The following is a 26,611-nucleotide window of genomic DNA, read 5'->3' on the forward strand; positions in this document are numbered from 1 at the left end:
GTTGTGATTATAAGTCTTGCGAGTGGAGCCTTCATATTACAGTTACAGATCCTAATTTTCATTTTTAGTTTCATGTTGCAATTCCGAACGGTGATTTACGCACTACCAGCATTTACGCAGTTACAGCTATGAATCATTGGTTACTGCTGCCAGAATGCACAGATTTGAGGGGGTGGGAACAAGTAAATGCTTCCAGAGAGCTAAGTGAAACTGCAACTCCAAGACGTCAAACATGCAAAATGGTCATTTGTAAACCTGTAAAGTGAGATATAAAGTCCAAAATGAATGCATGAATAACGCGTGAATGACTGACTGAATCCAAAAATGAGATGCTCACAAGATTCATTTATACATAAAATGCTGCCCAGTCTGACACGTAGAGACAAAAACATTTTAATACAGTATTGTGATAAACATCAAGAACCATGATCAAATGTATCTTGTTTTGTAGGTACATATCAGGGTCAGTGGATGGGTGGGATGCGTCATGGTTACGGCGTGAGACAGAGTGTCCCGTACGGCATGGCCATGACCATTCGTTCCCCTTTGCGAACTTCTCTATCGTCCCTACGAAGCATGCAGAGCAACGGTGCTGTGCTGCTGCAGGATGAGGCCTCTAACGTGCCGGCCAACACACGAGGCGGCTTCGTCTTAAATGTCTACGGTAAGAAGAAAAAACACCCTTTGGTCCGGCGTGGATCGTTGTTCGGGAGCCTCCGTCAGCTCCGCAAGTCCGAATCGAAAAGTTCCGTTTCGAGCAAGCACAGCTTGACACGCAGTTCCCCCATGAGCCGAATCAGCTCGAGCGACATTGAGGACGAGGACAAGACGGACACCGAGGACATTGTAGACACAGAGGACAAAATGGACGCCACAGTCACGGAGTCCTATGCAGGAGAGTGGAAAAATGACAAGCGAAGCGGCTTTGGAGTGAGTGAACGCTCCGATGGCACCAAATACGAAGGGGAGTGGATGAACAACAAGCGGCACGGATACGGCTGCACCATTTTTCAGGACGGAACCCGGGAAGAAGGGAAGTACAAACATAACACGCTGGTCCGAGGGATAAAGAAGCAACTCATTCCACTCAAAAATCCCAAAACCAAAGAGAAAGTGGACAGAGCAGTGGAGGGGGCAAGGAGAGCAGCCAACGTCGCCAGAACCAAAGTGGAAATCGCTGTGTCAAGGTAGGTGGCCTCCTGAGGGTACCATAAATATCTGGTTTTATTCAGTTGGCTGCAGAAATAAGGAAGATTTTTTGTTCACAGTATTAAATTACTTACGTAAGACTCATCCTTTACTAGTATAAGAAGAGATGATAGAGGAGCGTACTGAATGGCTTTGCACTTGGGATCCTGTCTTAGGAACTGAAAGGTTGTGAGTTCAAACCTAGCATCTACCAAGTCACAGAGTTCTTTGGGAGATCAAATCCCAGAGCGATACCACAGTCACCGGGAGTCAGAGAGAATCTAATTGTCCTGCTGTCTGCTTGGGAAGACTCACCTTTCTCCTTCCCAGCAGTCACAGTTAAGCTAGCCAGTCTCAGGTGTCCGATAGCAAACATTATATCACACTAGCAAGCGACAAGTCGTCCGTGTCACTTGTACTGTAGTTAGTCTCTGATGTGCGTGTAGCGACTGCTACTGTTGTTAACTATCCATCCTACACAGGGTCGCAGGGGAGCCTGGAGCCTATGCCTAGGAACTCAGGGCACAAGGCGAGGGACACCCTGGACTGGGTGCCAACCCATCACAGGGCACAATCGCACACACTTTCACACACTATGTACAATTTGGAAATGCCAGTCAACCTACAACGCATGTCTTTGGACTGGGTGAGGAAACCGGAGTACCCGGAGGAAACCCCCAAAGCACGAGGGGAACATGCACACAGGGCGGAGGTGGCATTCAATTCCCCAATCCCCAAAGGTGTGAGGCAGACGTGCTAACCACTAACCACTAAGCCAGCCACTAAGCTAGCATTGTTACTAATTTTATCGGCAGATTAGCCAAGCAAGCTAACCGTACTACCTACATACACTCACCAGAGCCACAAATGACCACCTGCTGCTTCTTTACAAGCTTTAGTTTTCTCTGTAAAGTCTCTATAAACAGCTACAAAGCTGTGAATGGGGAACTGAAGAAACATTGGCCCACACAAATTGTAGCACTGATTCAAATGTCACTTGTCTGCGGAATCACAGCTCCACGACGTGCATGTGCATGCTTTTTCGCTTGCTAGTCTGAGCGTAGGGTGGGTATGACCAATCTTATCCGCAAAAGGCCAGTGTGGGTGCAAGTTTTCATTCCAATCGAGCGGGTGCCATACCTGATTCCACCTGTTCAATTAGTTGACCTTTGCTTTCAATAGACTAAGGTGCGGTTCTGCTTGGTTGGAATGAAAACCCGTACCCACACTGGATCTGTCTGGATATAGATTGGACACCGCTGATGTACGATCATACAGAACAGGGCAGTTTGCGCCCTCCTCTGAACTTGTTCAGCTGTCATACGGCTGCCTGAGCAGCGCTTTGAGCCGATGAGGCAGCACGGTCGGCTTCGCCCTCCCAGACTGGTAGCTGTTGTGTAATAGAGGATATTTAGGATATTCAGTGGCTGAAACTTGGCTATAACGTCATAAAAGATGGCAGGACTGCCAAAGAACCACTGCAAAGCAAAAGTATTATTATTATTATTACATCCATTTTCTATACCGCTTATCCTACAGGGTCACCAATCCATCGCAGGGCACAATCACATATACATTCACACACCCATTCATACACTACGGACACTTTGGACACGCCAATCAGCCTACCATGCATGTCTTTGGACTGGGGGAGGAAACCGGAGTACCCGGAGGAAACTCCCCGCAGCACGGGGAGAACATGCGAACTCCGCACACACAGGGCCGTGGCGGGAATCAAATCCCCAACCCTGGAGGTGTGAGGCGAACGTGCTAACCACTAAGCCACCATTAATATTATTATTATTATTATTATTATTATTATTATTATTATTATTATTATGTACTTTCTTATTTATATATTAACTGCACTACTCAGATTGGACTTTGGATAACAGCATCTGCCAAACGAATAGACATAAAAAAAAAAAAGGGTTTTGCTTTCACATGTTGTATAGCCAATGCTTTGATGATCTTTGGTCTCTCATTATTTGTCCACAGAGAATTGTGGGAGTTTCCCTTATTGTATGCACGTTTTTTGTATCACTTCCAAAACCAGTGGGTGCATTAGAGTAGCATTTTATATTCAAGGCCTACAATGACCTTTCGATCAAAGCAGAGTGACTGAATACATTTAATAAAACTCACACATGCAGTGACATAATACGAGCAAACAAAATAAGAGGTTAGCATTCGAGAGCCAAAGGATATTTCTGACTCATTTTATAGACAATATGGGTTTTATTAGACTGTGGTTACGCAGAGCTGGTTATGCATGTGCTGCCGGATTAATGGCATTCTATACCAAGCTTGAATATGACTGCACTACAGCATCTTCTATTTTTTTTTTTTTTTTTTTTTTTTTTTATGTGAACAGTTAATGATATTTAGTTATGTAAATATCGTACTATTTTTAGGAATGTAGACCTCTATTCCACTCAGATGAAAGCATTCAGTAAGCATTGTATAGGTGATTATTTCAAATGGATTTGGGGATTTCGAGGAAGAATAGTGCTCATATATTAAAGCTAAAACACACAGCACACGCTAATGTGCAGTACAGACTTGTTTTTGTATGCTTTTTCGCTACCCGATCCCTTCCATGTATCAGTTTCTTATGCACTGCACTCTGTAAATAGAGTCTGTCAAATCTCTAAAGATAAAACCGAAAAGTCTCACAGCTACATGCGAATTACTGAATCAGCGCAGGATGTTTATAAATCAGAAGACATGATTAGCCCGTTCTTACTGAAGTTTCTTTGAGCACTATGCTCAGGCAAAACTGCACTGATGTAGCATTTTATAGAGTAGTATCCCAGTGTTTGATTCATATTTGAGGAACATTTCACGAGTGCGCTGTATACTGATAATATACAACGCATACTATCATACTAAAAATGTATATGCTTTGGTTTACACTATACTATAGTGTATATATACTAATTATATTATATAGAGTAACTATAGTGCAATATGCATTTACTACCTTATACCTTATACCTTATACTATGCTATAGTACTATATATAGTCTACAGTATGACATTATACTAGCATTATACCAACAACCTTCCTTTGAATCACTGTACTGTATACTTTTAGCATACTACACTAAACTTACTATCCTATACAGAACTTTATACTGTTCTAACTACATACTGTACTTGTAGTACTATTGTGTCCAATCCTTTTAGTATACCCTGCTCTATATGATATTAATTGCTGCTAAATTATGCCATTCTATTCCGTTATATGTTAGCCTAATTGATACAGTATATCTACCGTCACTATCATTCATCTTTACGCTGTAATAAGCAGTACCGTGTTGGAACTGATTACTTACACTTAGTGTACTATGTAGTACTAAGTATAATACTATAGTGTATGTATATTTACTGTGCTACACTATAAATGTAGTATATTTTAAACAAAACAAACTACTGCGCTATACTTTTAGTATGATATACCTTATTGTGTAATGTATCGAATTGAATATACTTTGAGTATTATATGCTAAACTCTATACTGTACTAACTACCATAGTATATTATTATTATTATTATTATTGTTATTTGAATATGCTATACATTATACTACTAATTAAACTATAGATCATATTATATTATACAAACTTTTCTATACGTTATGTAGCATGTTAGAATATTTTATTTTATTTATGCTACAGTAACTACTCTTTTAACTTTCATACTATACAAACTATACTTTTCTGTTTTTGGTCCGTAACTAAAAATGTAACATGCAAAACTACATAAGCATATCCCAGACTTTATTCAAATTCAGATGCTAATCAGAAAATGCTAATGCAAACATGTATTTGCAGTTGCGGTTCCCTTATGAGACACAATTCAAATTCACCTGCAAAAAAACGTATAATTGCCTTTTAGTCCAGCATTAAACAAAACGCAAGTGCAGTGTCAGTTTCATATTTTATTGTCAGTGTCTTAACTGGTGTCTGGTGATATTCTGCTGTATTGAAAAAAAAGTATTAGCAGTCCATCCATTTTGCTATCGCGTTTCCCTTTCCTCACACTCCAGTGTGGAAGGAAATAAAACACTCGTGCAATCTTATTTGCATTTTCTCCCTTTCACGCCAAAACTCCAAAGTACAACTCCAAAGTGCACTGTAATTAAGCCAAACTAGCACCCACCGTAAACGCCTGTGAATAACTTGATACAAGTTATTTTTGCAAAGTCAGCGTGAGTAATATTTTATATTATGTTTGGGAAAGCTACAACTCTATGGGCAGGTCAAGCGTTCCTACGACCCATGACAAGAAGAAAACGGTTTCAAGTGACGTGTCTTCATTGCCAAGTATTAAACTGTCCCTAAGAATGATGCCCATGTTTTTTTTGTTGTTGTTTTTTTTTTTTGCATTTTAAGTTCGATTGACGGGGCTATCTCTCTGACAGTGAGAAAATGGAAATGCATTAGCAGACGGATTATTGTTGCTTTTTTTTTTTCAACATGGCATAATCGTACCAGTTTGGACTTGAATGAAATGATCACATACACAGACTTTCGACATTTTGCTATTAGCAAATGCTTTGAATTGGAATAAAGGCTGAATCATGCTGCCATATAAGATCATGAGGAAGTGTGATAAACGTACAAGGAATGAGGCAGAAGTTTAAAGTTTATTGATTAGTGGTTTATTAGAGGAGAATAATGAACATTGACTAAAGGAAGCTGAAATCTGCTGAAGACAACTTCTCAGCTCTGAGTTATTGACTTCATTAACGTGTGTGTGTGTGTGAGATCACCCAGTCGATATGATTAAGCCATCCTGGTTAGCATGTATACACACACACACACACACACACTGCAAAAGACACACACTGCGGCTTCTTATAGCATGTACAAAATGCAACATGATAAATTATGCGTCGCAAGAAAGAATGACATGTGTAACTATAGAACAGTATGTGCAAACCCACCGTACCAGCTATGTGTGTGTGTGTGTGTGTGTGTGTGTGTGTGTGTGTGTGTGTGTGACCTGAGATAGATTAACCACACACAGCTTGGCTTTTGGTCCTCTTGGGAGTGTGGTTACACTCCCTACCACACAAACACACACACACACACACACACACTGGGGTCATTAGAAGGATGATGAAATTAGAGTAAATCCATTGTACTACATCTTAAATGTGTGCATTTACAGCAGAACTTTTGTTCAGGTTAGGCCTCTGAGCGATTTTGTCATGTATATAAATACCTCAACATTAATTGTGAACATTATTCAATATACGCTTTTAAGCTAATATAATACAACAAAAGCTTATTTGTGAAGTATTTGTCCGTATGCACTGTTATGGGGAAATAAATGAAATAAAAGCGTAATAATAAATAAATGAGATGTACTGCGTTGGTTAAATACTTCAGCCTCTTTAAATAGCTATAATAAAAAGTATTATATGACATTATAAATGCTAATTTGAGACTTCACACCTGCTTCCTGCTTTCTGTTCAAGAATAATATGATATATAATATGAAATTATATCTGCACAACATTCACAATCTCACGTGATTTAGTTCAGTGCATCATTTCACACATGCAGTGCAGCACAGGTCCTGGATAAAGTTCAGTTCAGGGATGAAGAAACCATTCGACATTTTCTCAGCATAAATCTGCATTATGTTTTAAGTATGTATTTGGCTGATTACCGAGCGTGTTTGCTCATGAGGATGGGAGAAAAATAGCTTAACTAGTTCGCCCTGACTACGGATGGACGTTCAGAATAACCAGCTAATTTTAGAGTCAAATTTTCAAACAACCAAAAAACCCTACTAATTATTGATGGTATGTTATTTCAAATAAATAGTGAGGCACAATGGCCCTTTTTTTGTGTGTCCAATTCAACAAACCATTTCTTTTGAAATATTAACATATGAAAAAGAGAAAGTGAAGGTTTGTTTTGTAACTTGGGAAAATAAACTGGTTGGTGGTACCGGCGGGGGGAGACACAATGGCTTGCTTCGACACCTCCAGGTTTGGGGGCTTGAATCAGGCCTCCCCCCTGTGCCCTGTGCTCTGTGCCCTGTGTGCGTGGAGGTTGCGTGTTCTCCCCGTGCTTCTGGGGTTTCCACCCTCAGTCCAAAAACATGTGATGTTGGTTGATTGGCCTTTCCAAATTGTCCATAGTGTGTGAATGTGCCACCCTGTGTAGGCTAAGTGGTATGGAAAATGGATGTATTATTATTATTATTATTATTATTATTATTATTATTATTATTATATAACAGGTTTAGGACCGTTATTGTGGCGTTAGAACACAAGAAATTTTGATTCTGCTCTGATTCATTTTGTTTTTCCGTTTCTAATCCCTGACTGGAGTTGGAATTCAAACTGACCCCCATTCTATCAGTGCATTTTCAGGGAGAAAGTTTTATACTTTAATCGCAACTAGAGATGCACCGATACTAAATTTCTCAGCCGATACCGATTAACCGATTATTCAGAGTGATATCGGCCGATACCGATAACCGATAGTTCTGCCTTTTATGCCTTCTTTTAAATTAATAATAATTAATTCCACAATCCTGAAAAAAAAATAATAGCTTTATAATTTTAAAATAAAAACTTTATTCTCTCCATTTCAACAAGTTTCACAGTAACTGGTCTCATCAACAGAACACACATTACTCTAATGAACATTAACACATGAACTCAATTCTGAAGATTAACGTAAGATTTCTTAACTTATTGAATGTTATTAATTCATATGAACAGAATTAATTGACTGAATTCTAAAAAAAAAAAAAAACCTCCTGTTAGTCTCACATTCACTTTCCACAAACACAAGCATTTCAACTTCATTGTAGCAAAGTCTCACTACAATCAAGATTTTAACTGGTTGAGGCGGATGGATCAGTATGGATGGTATGGATCAGATTCCAATCAGAGAATCAGATTCTTGATAATGAAGCATTCGTTTACAGTCTTAAATATACATCCGAGGTATGCAGCTGTGATATTGTACGTGGTCTACAAAGGGAAATGGAGAAAAATAATTTACAGTAAATAGTCATCTGACATGTATGTCTCGTTGCACTAATTAAACTCAAATCAATAAACATAGTACAAGAAATATATTCAACATAAATCTCAGTATTACTAGTCACAATGGAGTTAACAAAAATACAGTAGTACACTGAATGATACACTGCTGCCAACCATTTTATTAAACAAACTCTCCCGCCGTATCGGAACAAAACACCAGCACGGCTAGTGATGACTTAGCAGATTAGTTCGGCGAAATTACGACCGAAATAAACGGTAAAACTGAACAATATAAACATTGGAAATTACCAAATCACCTGCCCGACACATACTGACGAGATATAAACGTATATACGTACTTACACACATTGCATGAACGCATTACACAGAACATAACCGGCAGCATTTAAGAATTGGCAGTCATCTGTGCGTCGCTAATAATGTGCGTCGCTAACGATGATCGAAGCGATAATCAAACATTAGTTCCTAGGACAAGCTTTCTGACATTCATCACTGAACATCAAACTGGTAATTATATAATATAAACTTTTTTATATATTACGATTAACTGGATATGAAATATACTACTCTACAAATATATTTCTCTGTGTAAGATATACTTTTTTGTCGACTCATCTTCATTTAAATCTTTCAACGGTGTACTGGCCCTTTAATTCAGCTCGAGCAGCGCGGCAATGAAAATACATTTCACTCGACGCCGAAACTCCCGCTTCACTGCTGCTCACTTCTGGTGTCAAATGTTATCAGTGCAAGGGTTACAGAGATTACACACTGCAGTTTTATCACCATTCCTCACAAGAGACATCATCTTTACACACAGCACCAAATCGATGTGTTTTCCCGCCCTCTTTCGATTGACAGGATATAATCGGCCCTGATCACCGGATGTTTTTAAACATTGGCCAATAGCGTGAAAAATAGCCTTTATCGGCCGATACACTGGTGCATCTCTACTCGCAACATAAATGAATGTATTTGCTCTAATACATTATCGTCTCTATAGCAACAGCTCATTGACAGGGACTTGGACGATGGACAGTCCACATAAATGGATTTTGAAAAACGTGTGCAGTTGTTTATACGGTGTAGTTTTCCATGAGCTGTTTTACAAGCTGAAAATCCACATCCTGCCTTCCGCTTGAAATGAGCTAGGAATAATTTGAGGAATATTCTATAGGAATAAAAGATGACTGGTCGCATTGCAACCACTGTAGTGACTTCAGTGATAAGATCAGATCAGATCAGTTCAGCGATCATTTTAGAACGGATAACCTGGTTATATATTGTATAGAGAAATGCAAGGTCACAGATTCCAGCCCCCGAGAGCCGAGATAATTTATGCGAAGCCTCACAATTAAAACACGATCAAAGTTTAAATGAGTTTAGTTCACATGATAATGTAGGAGTACAAATCTAAAAGAGAAAAAGCAGCATTTTAATGAAACCAATGAATTTACAGTCATAAATGGATAATTATCCTTATTATACATATGCTTATTGTTATTATAGTTATCCTAAATATACATATAGTTGACTTCTGTTGAAATTAGTCGGATGAAAGATTAGCATGTGTGTGAGGCCATGAAGGACGTGCAGATCTGTTTTCCATGTAACACTATCACTCTGTTACACACACAGCTTTAGTGTAGATACGCAGACAACTCCAGTCCACTTTAACACAACATGAAGTTTAACATTCACTTAACTGCGCATTCATTCATTCATTCATTCATTCATTCATTCGTCTTACCTGTAAAATCTGTCGCGTATATATACATGTATTGACTAGCAATTAACGAAAGATATTATCAGTAATAACTTTTTGTTCATTATTTGTGTTGGAAAGTGGACCATTTTTAATGTGTTCTCTCTTTTAAGTGTTCTCACTTCCTGGTAATATAATACATGGTACTATATGGGAAGTGTAAGAGTAAGAGAGAAGACGATATAGTGTTTGATGTTAATAAAGCTCGGTTCAATCCTGAGAGCTCTTCAGTTCCCGCATACGCTTTCATACGTCCTCTTCTGATAAGAACCGTAGTTAATGTTCTCTCGTTTCAGCCGTCTCTAGTCTCTGGTGTTACTTAGTTTCTGCTATTCCCTTACTTCCAGCTGTACCTAGTTTCCTTGCGCTCTAGTTTCCACTGGCCCTATTTTATCATTTTATTTATTTATTTTGACTGTTTTCTAGGTTCTTTGCTCTGTAACACAACATTGTGTAGTATGAAAGTAAGCGGTATAAGATGCAGCCCATCGCTGTGTGTTTGGAATAAATGGTGATGTAATGAGTGTGTGTCTCAGACTGGCCATGGCTGCGTGTTTGGCTGACATTGTTTTCATGACATCATCTCGTTGCTTCTGTTCAGGATATTTCACAGAACAGTAGTTGATTGAAACATAACAGAACGCCGTTCGTTGGTTTCTTCTCCGAGTCGAGCTTCAAAATTACGAAATGTTTGGAAGGAAACGTAACTCTAACAAAAATAAAGTTCATAGAGGACTCAGAGAGTCTAATAAGCATGGAGCTCCCCACCTTCACTACTGTGGTGTGTGTGTGTGTGTGTGTGTGCATTTAAAATGCAGTGGTGTGTCAGCACACTCCTCACTCCCCGGCTGACTAAATAAGGCAAGGCAGCTTATCACCACTGGACAGAAATACACAAGCCAGTACACAGTGAAACACCACATCATCAGTATTGATTGAGCCAGTGTGTGTGTGTGTGTGTGTGTGTGTGTGTGTGTAAATCTAAGTATATTACTTTTTTTATACTGTACTTTATACAATTATGACATTTGCCCAATCCTGATTCCTTCTGTTTTTGTGTATATCTCATACAAAATAGATTTAGATCTTCAAAACGAAATGCAACATAAAAGAAAAGCAACCTGAGTAAACACACAATGCACACAATGTTTTTATTTATTTATTTATTTATTAATTGAAGCAAAAAAGGTTATGCAACAACGTTTCACCCAATTGAAAACTCCCTACAATTTAAAATCTGGTTGTGCCACCTTTAACAGTAATAACTGCAACCAAACGATTCTGATAACTGGAGATCAGTCTTTCACTTACTTCTAGGACTAGGACTTACTCCTATGCTCTGGATCATCGTCTCGCTGCATAATCCGGTTGCGCTTGAGTTTCAACTTACGGACTGAAGATCGGATATTCTCCTTTAGGATTTTCTGCTAGAGAGCAGAATTCATGTTTCCCTCAATTATTGCAATTTACCCAGACCCTGAAGCAGCAAAGCATCCCCACACCATCACACTACCACCACCATGCTTGACCGTAGGTGTGATTATCTTTTTGTGGAATTTGGTGTTTGGTTTATGTCAGATATATCAGGATCACTGTCTTCCAAACAGTTCCACTTTCGACTCATTAGTCCAGAGAACATTCTCCCAAAAGGTTTGAGGACCATCAAGGTGTGTTTTGGAAAAAATTCAGATGAGCATTAAGGTTCTTCTGGGTTAGCGGTGGTTTTCGCCTCGCCACTCTTCCATGGATGCCATTTTTGCCCAGTGTCTTTCTGAGAGTGGAGTCATGAACAGTGATCTTTATTGTAAGAGAGGCCTGTAGGTCTTTTGATGTTGTCCTTGGCTCTTTTGTGACTTGCTGGATGTGTAGTTTTTATACTCTTGGAGGTTCACTACTGTGCTGAGTGCTTTTCCATTTGGAGATAACGGCTCTCACTGTGGTCCTGTGGAGTCCCAGAGCCTTTGAAATAGCTTTGCAACCCTTCCCAGACTGCTGTATTTCAATCACCTTCTTCCTCATCATTTCTGGAATTTCTTTCTATTTTGGCGTCGTGTGTTACTCCGTAAAACCTTTTAACCACCTTCATGCTGTTGAAAAAGTTCTATTTAAGTATCCATTGATGTGATTGAACAGGGTTTGCAGTAATCAGGCCTGGTTGTGTCTAGTCCAACTGAACCCCATTATTGAATGCAGTTTCATATATTTGGGGAATTAGTAACTGATCACAGGTTTATATTAATGTCTTTGCTTTAATACATCTCGAATTTCCATTAGATGTTTATTTTGCATTTTTGGAAGGAGTCTCCAGTGTCGGAACTTTGTAACAGACAGAGGTAAAGCTGTTCCTTTCATTTTTCCGATGTAGGGACGTTTAATAATAATAGCTTACGGGTGATTACACATTTCTTCTTTGACCGATGTATTAGGGCTGGGGAAAACGATGATATAATAGTGATTTCATGATAAATTTTGTCACAATGAAATTCTCTCCTGAGATATTCCAGGTATTGTGATAGTAAATGTTATTATTATTATTATTATTATTATTATTAATATTATTAATATTATTAGAATTTTTTAATGCAGCTCTAATGCTTTGCTGACAGTTGGTTAACAAACTTATATATACACATTTCATGATACATATTGTATATTATAGAAATGCCATAAAGTATCTTGATATATTTGTGCCATGTCCTCCACCCCTACCATGTATATATGTTTTTCAAATTTTTGTTATGCTCCGACATTCAGGCAATTCAAAAACGAGCAAGTAAGGCCAGCAAAAAAAAAACCCACGAGTGCAAAACATTCCAGATTCATATGTCGACGTCTCATTAAACGGAAATCAAATTTGCCTGCCAGAAACACCAGTTCGATGAACTGCAAAGGACACAGGACTTGCATTTGCTTCTGGTAGTGCTTACTTTTGCATTGTATTGACTTTACCTAGGACTTGCGAATTCATAAGTCTTGGTCTTGCGAACCAAAACAAAAAGGCAGGACCGTGGTATCCTTGGAGGAGCTGCTAATTATGAAGTAGTGCTCACACCAAAACTATTGTCTTTTCCCCATTTTTTTCCTCTCTGCCTGCTAGAAATGCGTGTTAGCAATGCTGTATAGAATACACGGTGTACTGTCGGTGTGAAACAAAATGAAAAATCATTGTTCTGATAATCATCCACGTCAATATGATGGTTTTCAGTGCCTCTGAAAGAGGACAACATTGAATGTCATATAACAGTGCAGCGGCGGTGTGAGGGTTCGGTTACTCAGTCAGGGAAGCTGCTAGAATATTGTTAAAGCGGACTTGGTAAGACGAGCTCCGCTCGCTAGCCTTCAGAAGTTTATCAGAACAATGTAGAAACGACGCTCTCTCTGATTATCACCCTCTTAAAATAATCTTATATCAGATTTCACCTGACACACTGAACCCGGAAATCATGTTTGTGATTCTGATGCCATAATCAGTACAGGTAAAGCAGGTCACTAATGGATATACTGTTATATGTGTCATTCGGTATACTTTATATACATTTCACTCTCTACTCCAAAATATTACCTTGGATTACATTTTTTTTTTATATATATATATATATATATATATATATATATATATATATATATATATATATATATATATATATATTTTTTTTTTTTAAATACGATTACATCATATTTCTTTTTTCCATAATTTCTGCTTTGGTGCCTTGTGAATTTGTCCAGTTATTGTATGTTATACGGATGATGTAAAGGCACAGTGGCAGTAGAAGTGAGACAGAACCACTGGGAACATCAGCATTTTCATCACACGTATTGGTAAATTACTAAGAAACAAATTCTGCCCAACTAAAATTATACTCTGATGAAAGCATTAATCTTCTGAAATCATTAATACCGCAAGTCTTCTCATCAACACAATTATTCGATCGTCGTTTAAGTGCCAGGCTTAAGGAGTGTTCCTTTCTGTAACCTTTCTGTAACTGCTGAAGTAGCACACCTGGCTGACAACACTCTAATAAATCTGCGAAATACAATCGGGCTAATGCTAAAATTCTAAAAATGCTCAAATTTACAGTATTGCTAATTCACCTAACTGAATGCAAAAGACACGAACATATGGCCGTCTTAAACAGACTGGGGTTGAGAGCTATGTTATAGCTGGTTATTAATAGGAGTCATATTTAAAGTTCAGCTTTGTAAGTAAACAGAAACGTAAAAGGGAAAAATGTTGCTTTTTATTACTCTAACCTAAAAAGTCGAGTGTGTGTGCACGCGCGCGCGTGTGTGTGTGTTAGTTTACGGACTGTGGTGGTCTTGGACAGTGATACTGTGCTGAGCGTGCATTACTGTACAAAAATATTCCTCAGCAGCAAACCCCTTAAAAATTCTCAGGGCTCTATGAATAGCGGCGTGAACCTGTGACACCTGCGCCAGCACTTTTTTTTTTTGAGGTCTTATTTGACAGCAAATCAAAGTGACCTACAGTATACGGACCTGAATTTGTATTGTTTGCTAGTCCTGTATGTGCTTTTAAATTTGACACAGCTACCACTGAGGAAGTGCAGTTCTCAGAAACGTTTTGTTTCCACCACAGTGCTAATGTGTGTGTGTGTGTGTGTGTGTGTGTGTGTGTGTGTGTGTTGGGGGTGTGTGGGGTGGGTCTGACCATATGGGTTTGTTTATTTTGTGATTTGGATCAATCAGCTGGAAAACCAAGTGCCATCCTGTGCTATTCTATTGAGGGGGGAGTTAAATGGAAGTGGGCGAGGCTTGATTGGGCAATTACACACACACACACACACCGACACACACACACACGCACGTGTTGCCAGGCAATGTGACCTTTCCTTCACCGGGTTTAATCTGTGAATACCGGGTGTTGAATTCAGTTCAGGACATCGGAAGGAGTGTGTGTTTGTATGTGTGAAAGAGAGAGACAATGTTCGTGCATGGACGCTACAGTGTTGCCATGGTGATCCTTGTTACACGCTCCGTTTTTTTCCAGAATCTGTGGGTGGAAAAGAAAGAGAGAGAGAAATAAACCTGTTGACTATTTGGATTATGTTAATTTAGCATTATGAGTTTCTTTTATTAAATCATTAAAGTGAATCAAGTCTTGAGCTCTTTTTATTTTTATTTTTTATATATATTTATAGGATATAAAATCAATATAATTGTCATTAGATTGCAGTAGCATTTTATAGGCTAACTAGGGTTCATTCGGATCACGTAATGGCTATTAATAATGTAAATTATTAATGTAGTCATAACAGCCTCAGTTTTAAAACCTACTGTACAAAAAAATGACTCCACCCCAAACGATAAACAGAGCCGACCAAAATGCTTGCTTGAATGAGAAAATAACCCTGAAGTAACAAAAATGACAATGAAATTACAGATATTCAAAATACTTTCTAACGATCAGCTGAGTTTTTAATTCACACCTTTTTTTTCACAGCCTTATTAAAGAGTATTTGTTACTTACACCCCTGTTAAGGTGACTAGCGTGCATGCTAATGGTTGTTTTGTGGTAGACAGGTGCATCTCAAAAAAAAGTAGAATATCGTGGAAAAGTTTGTTTTTTTTCCCGTGATTTAATTGAAAAAAGTGGAACTTAAAAGTGTTTTTAGTCGTGTGACGCAGTCATCTCAAAACAAACAAGATGGCGGACTGCGGTTGTTGTGCTGCTATCCAGTTTGATAACGCTGTTAGAGATGGATGTCACTTTGTACAAGCTTCAGATTGCATTTTTAAATAAACTCCTGACGGAAACGTCACAGGCCAAATATTCTTACGATTTTACCTACGCGCAGTATAGCGCTGTAAGCGTTTTCAGACGTTTCAGTGTGGACGAGCAATTTTTGGAAAACGTTTAAAAACGGCAGTGTAGACGGATGAGAATGCAGTTTTCGGATCTATCCGGATTCGTGTGGAAGTAGCCGAAGTGGTATAGAACTAGCAAGTAAACTGTAGCTGAAAAACGCATGAATTACTTTAGCGGAAGAATAAAATCAGTCATAGGCTGTTTCGCAAGCGCTACGTCTGCTTTTCCTCCAATATGACTGTAAACATGCCTGTTTTTCCCAAAATGGTCTTCTCACTAAATCGTGGGTAGGGTATGGATTTGGGACACATGTCAGCTTCACTCTTTTAAGAAATGGCTTTTTGTGTGGTGTGAAAATCCAACAGACAGCCATGTGTGTGAAAATTCAAAGCCGGTTATAACTTCCTCATTGAATGATCTATTTCAGAACGACACTCCAGACCGCTGGCCTCTCATGCATTTTAATATATGTGAGGGAATTCTTAATTACTGAGAACAGAGCTCCACTCAGTTCACAAAATGTCTGACATTTGTCATGCTCATCAGAAAAGTACAATTGACTGATGATTTTCAGATTGTTTTGGGCATAGGCTGACTGAAACTGAGCATTCACTCAGTGTGGTCTTCTGCTGTTGAAGGACATCCACCCCAAGGTTTGGCATGTTGTGATTTCTGAGATGTTTTTCTGCTCACCATGACTGTAAAGAGTGTTTATTTGAGTTACTGTAGACTTCCTGTCAGCTCCAATTAATCTGGCTAATTTCCTGTGGCCTTTTTCATCACGACATTTCCACCTGCATAAATCCCACTCACTGGATGTTTTTTTTTGTTTTGTTTTACACACCATTCTTGGTAAACCCTAGAGACTGTTGTGTGTGTGTGTGTGTGTGTGAAAATCTCAGGAGATCAACAATTTCTGAAATACTCAAACCATGGTCAAAGTCACTGAGATCCCATTTTCCCCAAATCTTACGTTTGATGTGAACATTAACTGAAGCACTTGACCTGCATGATTTTATGCATTATTCTGCTGCCACATGATCGGCTGATTGGATGATTGCATGAATGAGCAGCCGTTCATGTATTCATAATAAAATGGCCGGTAACCGTATACTGATCAGCCATAATATTAAAACCACCGACAGGTGACGTGAATAATATTGATTATCTCATTACAGTGGCACCTGGCAAAGGGGTGGGATATATCAGGCAGCAAGTGAACAGTCAGTTCTCGAAGTTGATGTAGATGTTGGAAGCAGGAAAAATGGGCAAGCGGAAGGATCTGAGCGACTCTGACGAGGGCCAAATTGTGATGGCTGGACGACTGGGTCAGGGCATGTCCAAAACGGCAGGTCTTGTGCGGTGTTCCCGGTATGCAGTGGTTAGCACCTACCAAAAGTGGTCCAAGGAAGGACAACCGGTGAACCGACGACAGCGTCATGGGCGCACAAGGTTCATCGATGTGCGTGGGGAGCGAAGGCTAGCCCGTCTGGTCCGATCCCACAGAAGATCTACTGTAGCACAAGTTGCTGAAAAAGTTAATGCTGGCTATGATAGAAAGATGTCAGAACACGGTGCATCACAGCATGCCGAGTATGGGGCTGCGTAGCCGAAGAGTGCCCATAGCTGAGCATCAGAACTGGACCATGGAGCAGTGGAAGAAGGCAGCTTGGTCTGATGAATTACTTTTTCTTTTACAACATGTGGATGTTACTTACCTGGGGAAGAGATGACATCAGGATGCACTATTAGAAGATGGCAAGGCGGCTGAGGAAGTGTGATGCTCGGGGCAATATTCTGCTGGAAAAGTACATGGTGAGTACACCCCTTCATGGCAACAGTATTCCCTAATGGCAGCGGCGTCTTTCAGCAGGATACTGCGCCCTGCCACACTGCAGTAATTGCTCAGGAATGGTTTGAGGAACATGACAAAGTGTTCAGGGTGTTGACTCGGCATCCGTGGGACGTGCTGGACAAAAAAAATCAATCCACGGACGCCCCACCTCGCAACTTACTGGACTTAAAAGCATCCGCTGCTAACGTCGTAGTGCCAGATACCACAGCACACCTTCAGAGGTCTTGCGGAGTCCAGGTCTCGACGGGTCAGAGCTGGTTTGGTTGCATAAGGCGGACCTACGCAATATTAAGCAGGTGGTTTTTAACCTTATGGCTGATCGGTGTATATGGCATCACAGCAGTTTTGAATAATAACGCAAAGAAGTAAGGGTACGTTTATTTTCAGCTTAAACACTTCAGAACTCAGGACTCACCACAGCGTCCGAGAACAGACAGCGCACACGAAAACCTAATTTGTGTAAATCGCCCGTAATACGGTCCATTTTTGCACGCGCAAAATTATGTCGCAATGCAGGTACAGATGCAAGTGCAGGTGTTCGATGTTTATTTCAAAAGTAGTAAAGAAAACAGATGTACACCACAGGCAGAGTCAAGATTCAGGCAAGGATCAGGCGATGAACTAGAGCAAACGAGAAATCCCAGACTCTATATCAGAACCCAGAACGACAATCAGTGAATCAAAGGCTTGGTATCGACTGGTACAAATGACACAGAGAGCGTATACTTCACAGTGAGGGTATGGAGTGAGAGTCCTTTTATACTGTGCTGATATCCAGCTGTATACACACACCTGGACTCAATGCTAATTGAGTCCAGATGTGTGTGATCAGTAATCAGGTGAATGTGAATGTTAGAGAGGCTGCATCGGAATATTCCTACTACCCTACTATACAAGAAGGAGTAAAGCAATATGTCGAAGGAGTAGTATGTCCGAATTCTCAGTATAGGCGAGAGATACCCGGATGACCTACTGTTTCTGCGGAAATTCTGCAGTAGGGAACAAATGGACACTGAGCTATCCCGTAAGGCAACGGGACTGGCGTGGAAGAGCTGTCAGAATCAAAAAATGGGAGGCAGCGTGCCGGCTCTTTCGACGTTGTACATCACATGACAACACCAACATGGCGGAGGTAGTATGTCCGGATCATATTCATACAACACCCATATACTGATCGGTACGTACTATATCAACGGCCGAGCCGTAGGTACTGAATCGAATGCAGTAGGTGCCGTCACAGTACTCGATTTTGGACGCAGCCAGAGTCTGTGGTGACTGGGTGTTGTATCCTCGGCAGCCATGTTTGTAGGCCGTGCTGTAATCTGGGATTTGTAGTTTGATACCAATTCCGGCGTAGACGTGACAAATTAACGCTTATTATTTGGGATCTTAGTAAATCAGGGCCACAAATGTGTCTCAGTTCTGTATTGCGTAATAGATTCTTAAATAATAAGGACCAGCCGAGTAAGAATGTCGGATTAGCGTTTGATAAGCGATTAAATAAAATCAGCTCAGGACATGTACACAGTATAATATGTGTATTATATTGTAACGTTTGAGTTTGACTGTCTCATTCAGGACGTTTTTAGCATGTGGTTGAATGCTGAATGCTACAACAATAATCCAATAAATAAATATAAAAACTCACTGATCTTTGGATTTCGTGCAGGTGCTTTTTTTTTTTTTTTGTCGTTTTATTCATGGCTGCAGTACCAAAATTCACATTGTGATATTAAAAACATGATTCGGTTCAATCTGTGTCCCTTTTAAAAAAAAAAAAAAAAAAGAAGAAATGTAATAAACATACTATAACTATGCAGAACAGATCAATATAACACACACAGGAAGTAGGGAGTCAGATTTCGGCAAATATTTTTGACTGTTAGCCAATTATAATTCGGTGGTTATTAAATAATGGCTATACTGATGTATAATGTATTAAATGTAGCAGTACATGAAACAAAGGCAACCCGAGTAAACACACAATACAGTTTTAATTAATTAATGTATGTACTGAAGCAAGAAAAAAGTTATCCAACACCTGTCACCCATGTGAAAAACTGATTGCCAACTTTAACTTAAAATCGGGTTGTGCGCCACCTCTAGAAGCAATAACTGCAGCCGGATGCTCCCGATGACTGTGGATCAATCTTTCACAGCACTGTGGTGGGATTTTGGCCCACTCTTCTTTGTAGACTGCTTCAGTTGAGTTAAACCAGCATCTCAGTTGGTTCAAGGTTTGGAGGCCAACTCCAAAACTTTAATTTAGCTTTTTTTTTTTTTTTTTAGCCATTCAGAGATGGATATACTCCTATGCTCTGGATCATTGTCTTGCTGCATAATCCAGTTGCGCTTGAGTTTCAACTTACGGACTGAAGACCGGACATTCTCCTTTAGGATTTTCTGGTAGAGAGCAGAATTCATGTTTCCCTCAGTTATTGCAAGTTGCCCAGGTCCTGAAGGATTAAAGCATCCCCACACCATCACACTACCACCACCATGCTTGACCGTAGTTATGATGTTCTTTTTGTAGAATTCTGTATTTGATTTATGTCAGATATAACGGGACGCCTGTCTTCCAAACAGTTCCACTTTCAACTCATCAGTACACAGAACATTCTCCCAAAAGGTTTGAGGATCATCAAGGTGTGTTTTGGCAAAATTCAGACGAGTCTTAATGTTCTTCTGGGTTAGCAGTGGTTTTCACCTCGCCACTCTTCCATGGATGCCATTTTTTCCCAGTGTCTTTCCGATAGTGGAGTCATGAACAGTGAACTGTATTGATGCAAGAGAGGCCTGTAAGTCCTTTGATGTTGTCCTTGGCTCTTTTGTGACTTGCTGGATGAGTCGTTGCTGTGCTCTTGGAGGAATTTTGGAAGATTGACCACTTCTGGGAAGGTTCACTACTGTGCTGAGTGCTTTTCCATTTGGAGATAACGGCTCTCACTGTGGTCTTTTGGAGTCCCAGAGCCTTTGAAATAGCTTTGTAACCCTTCCCAGACTGATGTATTTCAGTCACCTTCTTCCTCATCATTCCTGGAATTTCTTTCAATTTTGGCACAGTGTGTTTATTCAGGCTGCCTTTGTTTGAACTTAGATTTTATTTTAATTTCTGAAACAATCTAGTATGAGATATGTACACACAAAAAAAAGAAGAAATCAGTATGGGATAAATACTTTTTCACAGCACTGTATAATGTGATTGAATTTATATTACTGACTTTAAGCTATGATCCTGAAGTAGTTTGCTGGCTAAAGCAGATTAAATGTGTGTATGCATCTGTGCTTGTGTGTGTGTGTGTGTGTGTGTGTGCGTGTGACCAGATTATGTGCTTTAACATAACTCCTCATGTCTAATTCATAAAAGCAAGACCTGGATTTGACCAAAGCAGGGGCTATGGGACATGCAGCAAAACACACACACACACACACACACACACACACACACACACACACACTGGCAACAGGTATAGGTAGAATAGACAATTGTCTACGGCCTTGTCGTTACCTTGGGTCTTCAAATTTCACAGAAGCAGTAAATAAGTTTTAATATTTCTGACCCTGTTTGCCACTGACCTTTCAAACACCAACCAATATGCAGACCTGCCAAACCCAAAGAGCAATAATACATGGTCTTGCTGAAGGGGGGAGGGAATTAAAAATGCAGTTAAAAGGCATTGTGTTTGAAACACACACACACACACACACACACACACAAAATTCATTCCCTCCAACTGTTTCCCACAACCAAATTCAGGTCATATTTTTTCTAATACTAATGGTGCCTTAGTCATGGTTACAGGCTTGCAGCCACACACGTACACACACACACACAGACACGAGATTATACACGTTACAGACAGCTTTTACATTTGGAATATCACGCTACCTATACAATACTGAGCTGGGGAATCTGAGACTCTGGTTAACTGAAACTGGACTGTTGAAGATTGGAAATAGAGCAGGTGACTGCTCTTCTGCTTCTGCTGTCTTCAACTGTCCAGTTTCGGTGAGCCTGTGCACCCTGTAGCCTCAGATTCCTGTTCTTGGCTGACAGGAGTGGAAGCCAATGTGGTCTTCTTCTTCTGAAAGGTTTGATGTGTAAGGTGTGACGCGCTCACCACAGTTGTAAAGAGTGATTATTTGAGTTACTGTAGACTTCCTGTCAGCTTGTACCAGTCTGGTCATTCTCATCTGGCCTCGCTCATCAACAAGGCTTGCAGAACTGCTGCTTACTGGATGCTTTGTTGTTGTTGTTGTTTTTTGAATCATTCCATATATTGGCTTTCTGTCTTTCACATCATTTGGTACATCCAGGTAAGAATTCACAAGTGACCAAATTGGGAAGAAAATGGAGGATTGGCGTGTCTAAAGTGTCCGTAGTGTGTGAATGGGTGTGTGAGTGTGTATGTGATTGTGCCCTGCGATGGATTCGCACCCTGTCCATTCTGTACCCCGCCTCGTGCCCGATGCTCCCTGGGATAGGCTCCAGGTTTCCCCCGTGACCCTGAAAAGGATAAGCGGTATAGAAGATGGATGGATGGATGGAAAATACACAGATAAAATAATCAGAATGATACTAGCCAATTGTCCAGTTAGCACTTTCGGCCACTTGACATTACACAAGAAGCAGTTCAGAAAGAAATATCGGTTTGCCTTTTTGTATACGCCTTATATATAAGATATTTTTCCACACTTTGGTGTTTGATGTGAACGTCGCCATGAACTGAAGCTCTTGACCGGTATCTGTGCGCTTTTATTACACTGCATCCATGTGATCAGCTGAACGAATGAATGAATGAGCAGGTGCACAGATGTTCCTGGGTGTATACTGTGTTTACTGAGTATATAAGTGTATATGTGGTTTGGGACAGTACTACGTCCCAATGGAAATACTATGTCCGAAGAGTCACTATAAAAAGGAACATCATCACTATTGCTATTGCAGCCTTTTCAATAACTGGCGAATGTAGCAGAAAATGAAATAAAATAAAATAAAATCCACAACTGTAATTGACAGTTGGAGAGATCTGTGACAAAATGTCTGCACACCCAAGCAATCACACATTTAGCAAAAGAACAAAGCGGTTATCCCGTTTATCGTATCTGTTAACGTCAACTTATTAAGGACACAGTATGAGGACCCTAAAAACATAAATGTTCAACGTTTCTTAAAATGGTAGACGTTAGAGTAAGAACGCTTAACTAGACATGAATTCCAGCATTTGGGACAGAGCCATTAATCAGATTAGTCAGATGGTGGTGTGGGCGGGACTTTACCATTCACAACACACCCACACTGATGTCTATTTCGAGCAACAGTTAAAATGCATATACTTGAAATATGAACTCTTTTTTTTGTGCACTGTGATGACTGATGAATTGTGTGGCTAACATTCAGGATCTCTTCCTCTTTGGATTTGTGTGTGTGTGTGTGTGCGTTTACTTTATGCCTGTAGACTATCGTTCATTTTACAGAGCAGAAAGGAAGGAATAGTATGACGTCTAAGTGGCTTCATATCACTGCGTATAGAATCATCAGGTGCCTGTGTCTTTAATACGTATATCTACGGTGCTAGCTAATGAATTCTGTGTGTTTGTGTGTGTTACAGGACAACCCATGCCAGAACAAAGAGTGAATCAGCAGACCAGGCTGCAGTTGCTGCTGACCAGGAGTCAGATCTTGCAAGGGCTATAGCAACAGAATTAGCTCCTGACTTCCAGCAACCAGGTACACACACACACACACACACACACACACACACACACGTTGAACCTATTGTTTGCTCTGAACAGCAGGGCACTAAACCCCACAAAATGAAATACTTATTTGATGTACGGTCTTGCCCGAGCAAGATTTTAAATCCAAGCTCGACTGCTGCTGGCACAGTAATGAATGCTTTACCCTTTGCCTTTGTAATGCTTGAGTCACAGCCAGCGTGTACTGAAAAGTGTTGTGGAGCAACTGCAGCTTGTTGAGTAAAATGTGTTTAAGCATGATAATCTGTAGATCTGCCACAGTTGCCACAGAAGAGAGCTGCTGTCGTGCTGTCTGGATGGAGAGGACTAGAGGAGTGCATCAGTACTGGTGTCTCTGAGAAAAAAAATGTTACAGCAATGAGCAGTTTTTACTTTCAGGCCAACCCGATCTCAAATATATATATATATATATATATATATATATATATATATATATATATATATATATATATATATATAATATATATACAGTGGCAAGAAAAAGTATGTGAACCTTTTGGAATTTCATGGTTTTCTGCATAAATTTGTCATAAAATGTGATCTGATCTTCATCTAAGTCAAGGGTATTGACAGATATAATGTGTCTAAAATAATAACACAAAATAAATTCTGATCCTTCATGTCTTTATTGAACACACTCATTCAACATTTAAAATGGCAGTGGAAAAAGTAAGTGAACCCTTTCCATATATATATATATATATATATATATATATATATATATATATATATATATATTTGCAGGACTTTCTCTATGTTGAATCTCAGCACATTGATGTCCATGCATTGCATAGCAACTTTTACTCAAATGCTCATGTATGTCATGTTCTGTACCAGTGTATTCTACCATATCGCACATTCGATGCTTCATGTGTAAAGTTTATGCCTTTCACAACATAGGATTAGACACGATGGGCTTGCAAGTTACTCTGTAGCATAGTACAGTAATGCAGGTATTTTCCAAATGCAGATAGTCTTTAGGCCGTGAGAATACAGAGACTTTCTGCGTTTTGAAAAAACCCACATTGCCGTACTGCATTACCACGACTACAACGACTGGCAAGCCTGATTTCGTTTGCAGAGAAGAGAAGATCCATGAGAGTGGTAAGTGCGAACAGGAGTAAGATATGAAGCAAAAAAGGCGACGTTCACATCTCGCCGTTGCCTCGAACGAGGTGTCGAGGGAGCAAAATCGGACGTGCTCTCTATATTGGATTGATGGCATACTCTCACCCCTGTCAATCCCAGTGACACTAGCTAATCCTGGGTGTCTGTGAGAACAGGTATGTGGGAAAGGGTAGATAGCACTTTCCTCCACGTGTGCCCCGTGACATGAGCAGCAGTTTGAAAAGATACAGTTGACTGGTTTCGTGTGTCTCGAAGGAAGCACAGTTTAGCCTTCACCCTATCCATTTGGTAGGTTTAGAGGATAGCTGGCTGATGGGTAGGAATTGGCAGGTGACTAAACTGGGGAGAAAATGGTGGGAAAATCTATAAAAGAAAAAAAACACATTCTAAAATAAAAATGCAGCCCTGTTAACAGCGCTAGAAAGGTCAGGCTTCCTCTACACCCTGTTTATCAGAGTGACACTGGTCAGTTGTTTAGTTAGCACCTTCTTCTACGCTTGTTCCTCAGCCACATTACACAGTTCAAAAACATACAGTGGCTTGCTGTTTATACAGTACATACCATGCAAGACTAGTAGAAGTAGTGGGAAAGATAGATAGAATTAAATTGGGGGTCAAATTTTAATCTCTGTGTGACAATTGGTGCTCTTATTCTTTGAAAACACTTTGAAGTTTGTTGAGATTTTCATGCCTCAAAGAGTTTTCTCCCACACTGCTTTCACACACTCAATTCAGCCCGAGCAGCTGAAACTGGTTTTACGGGCAGATGTAATGTAAGACCGCAGCTATTGAAAGCTGTTTCTATGACTACAATGAAGCACTGTGTTTGGTTTGGAAGTACACAAAGCTTCTGGGGGGGGGGGGGGAGTTTAGCAGCACACCAGTCGGCTTGTACCATAACAACACAACCCTTCATATCCAGCATCGAAGCAATCATTTCTTCAGTTTCAGTGAATCATTTTCAGCCCATTTTGTCTGATAACTGTATTACACTCAGTGCCGCCTAGATCGATTTTGAGACTGAATATCGTTGAAACTTTTATGAACGCGTTATTAATCGTTTCATAGCGTTCCACAGTTCTCACGTTGCGAAAAATTGTACTTATCTCTATGAATGTAGAATCAAAGATCACACAATAACATAGATAGATAGATAGATAGATAGATAGATAAGAGCCTAACATTAACTGTGTTAACAAATTAGCATTAACTCAATTGGAATATGTAAAGATTCTAGAGAGAAGAGTTTCCATCAAGATTTCAATTAAGAAATTTGGAGTTTATTCCTAACTTGTTATAACTCGTGATAAGGGTAAGAGAGAGAGAGAGAGACCTACGACTGAAAAAGTTCTGAAGATTCAGACTAGATGAAAGAACACTACTGATGATGAAGATGAAGGTGCCAAGAATTGATCCTTGGGGCACACCTTGAAGATTTGTGTTTCCCAAATGGATACTTGCCAGTGAGACAGGACGGGGTAGTGAACCACGCCAGAGCAGTGACAGAAATCCCGATATTCCATCACCAGTTATTTCTGAGATGAGATGGCTAGCCGTATCAAATGCGACAATAAGCAAAATGAAAATGTCTAGAGCATTCAGAGTCGAGAGTAGACTGCAAGAGATCAATGGTAACTCTTGAAAGATGATTCAGTGCTACATAGTGGATGGACCCTATACTGTAAAGTGATTGGATAAAACAAACAGAATAGGTTTGTAGTAGACTAAAACCAGGCTTCTGGAGAATTAATGTATCCACAGCAGTTTTAATGGGTAGATATACATAGGCTGACTCAAATGACTTGTTAAGAAGGGGGGAGATAATGGTTGAGCAGCCTCCAGGGTTGAGACAGCAGGTGGAGAGAATTGATTTAGAATTAAGGACAGAGATGGTGTAACTGAAGAACTCCCATATCTCAAAACCTCATACTCAGAAGTCCTGAATGATCCAGATTGCAATTTAACAACTAACGCTTCATACTGCTGACTAACAGATAACAGTCCTACATTCATATGTTTCGTTTTTTTGCAATCTGTTGTTGCAATAGG

General features: G+C 39.8%; 1 protein-coding gene across 2 annotated transcripts in view; it reads left to right on the forward strand.

The window, feature by feature from the left end:
- Window positions 1-26,611, forward strand: part of jph1a (junctophilin 1a) — a 43,369-nt gene that overhangs the window by 1,752 nt on the left and 15,006 nt on the right. For both annotated transcript variants that reach the window (XM_053611785.1, XM_053611786.1), the window contains exons 2-3: window positions 452-1,187; window positions 23,287-23,405. In XM_053611785.1, the coding sequence (XP_053467760.1) occupies window positions 452-1,187; window positions 23,287-23,405 (855 nt within the window). The remainder of the gene's footprint in view (window positions 1-451; window positions 1,188-23,286; window positions 23,406-26,611) is intronic.

Source organism: Ictalurus furcatus, chromosome 23, assembly GCF_023375685.1.
Source record: "Ictalurus furcatus strain D&B chromosome 23, Billie_1.0, whole genome shotgun sequence".
Taxonomy (NCBI): domain Eukaryota; kingdom Metazoa; phylum Chordata; class Actinopteri; order Siluriformes; family Ictaluridae; genus Ictalurus; species Ictalurus furcatus.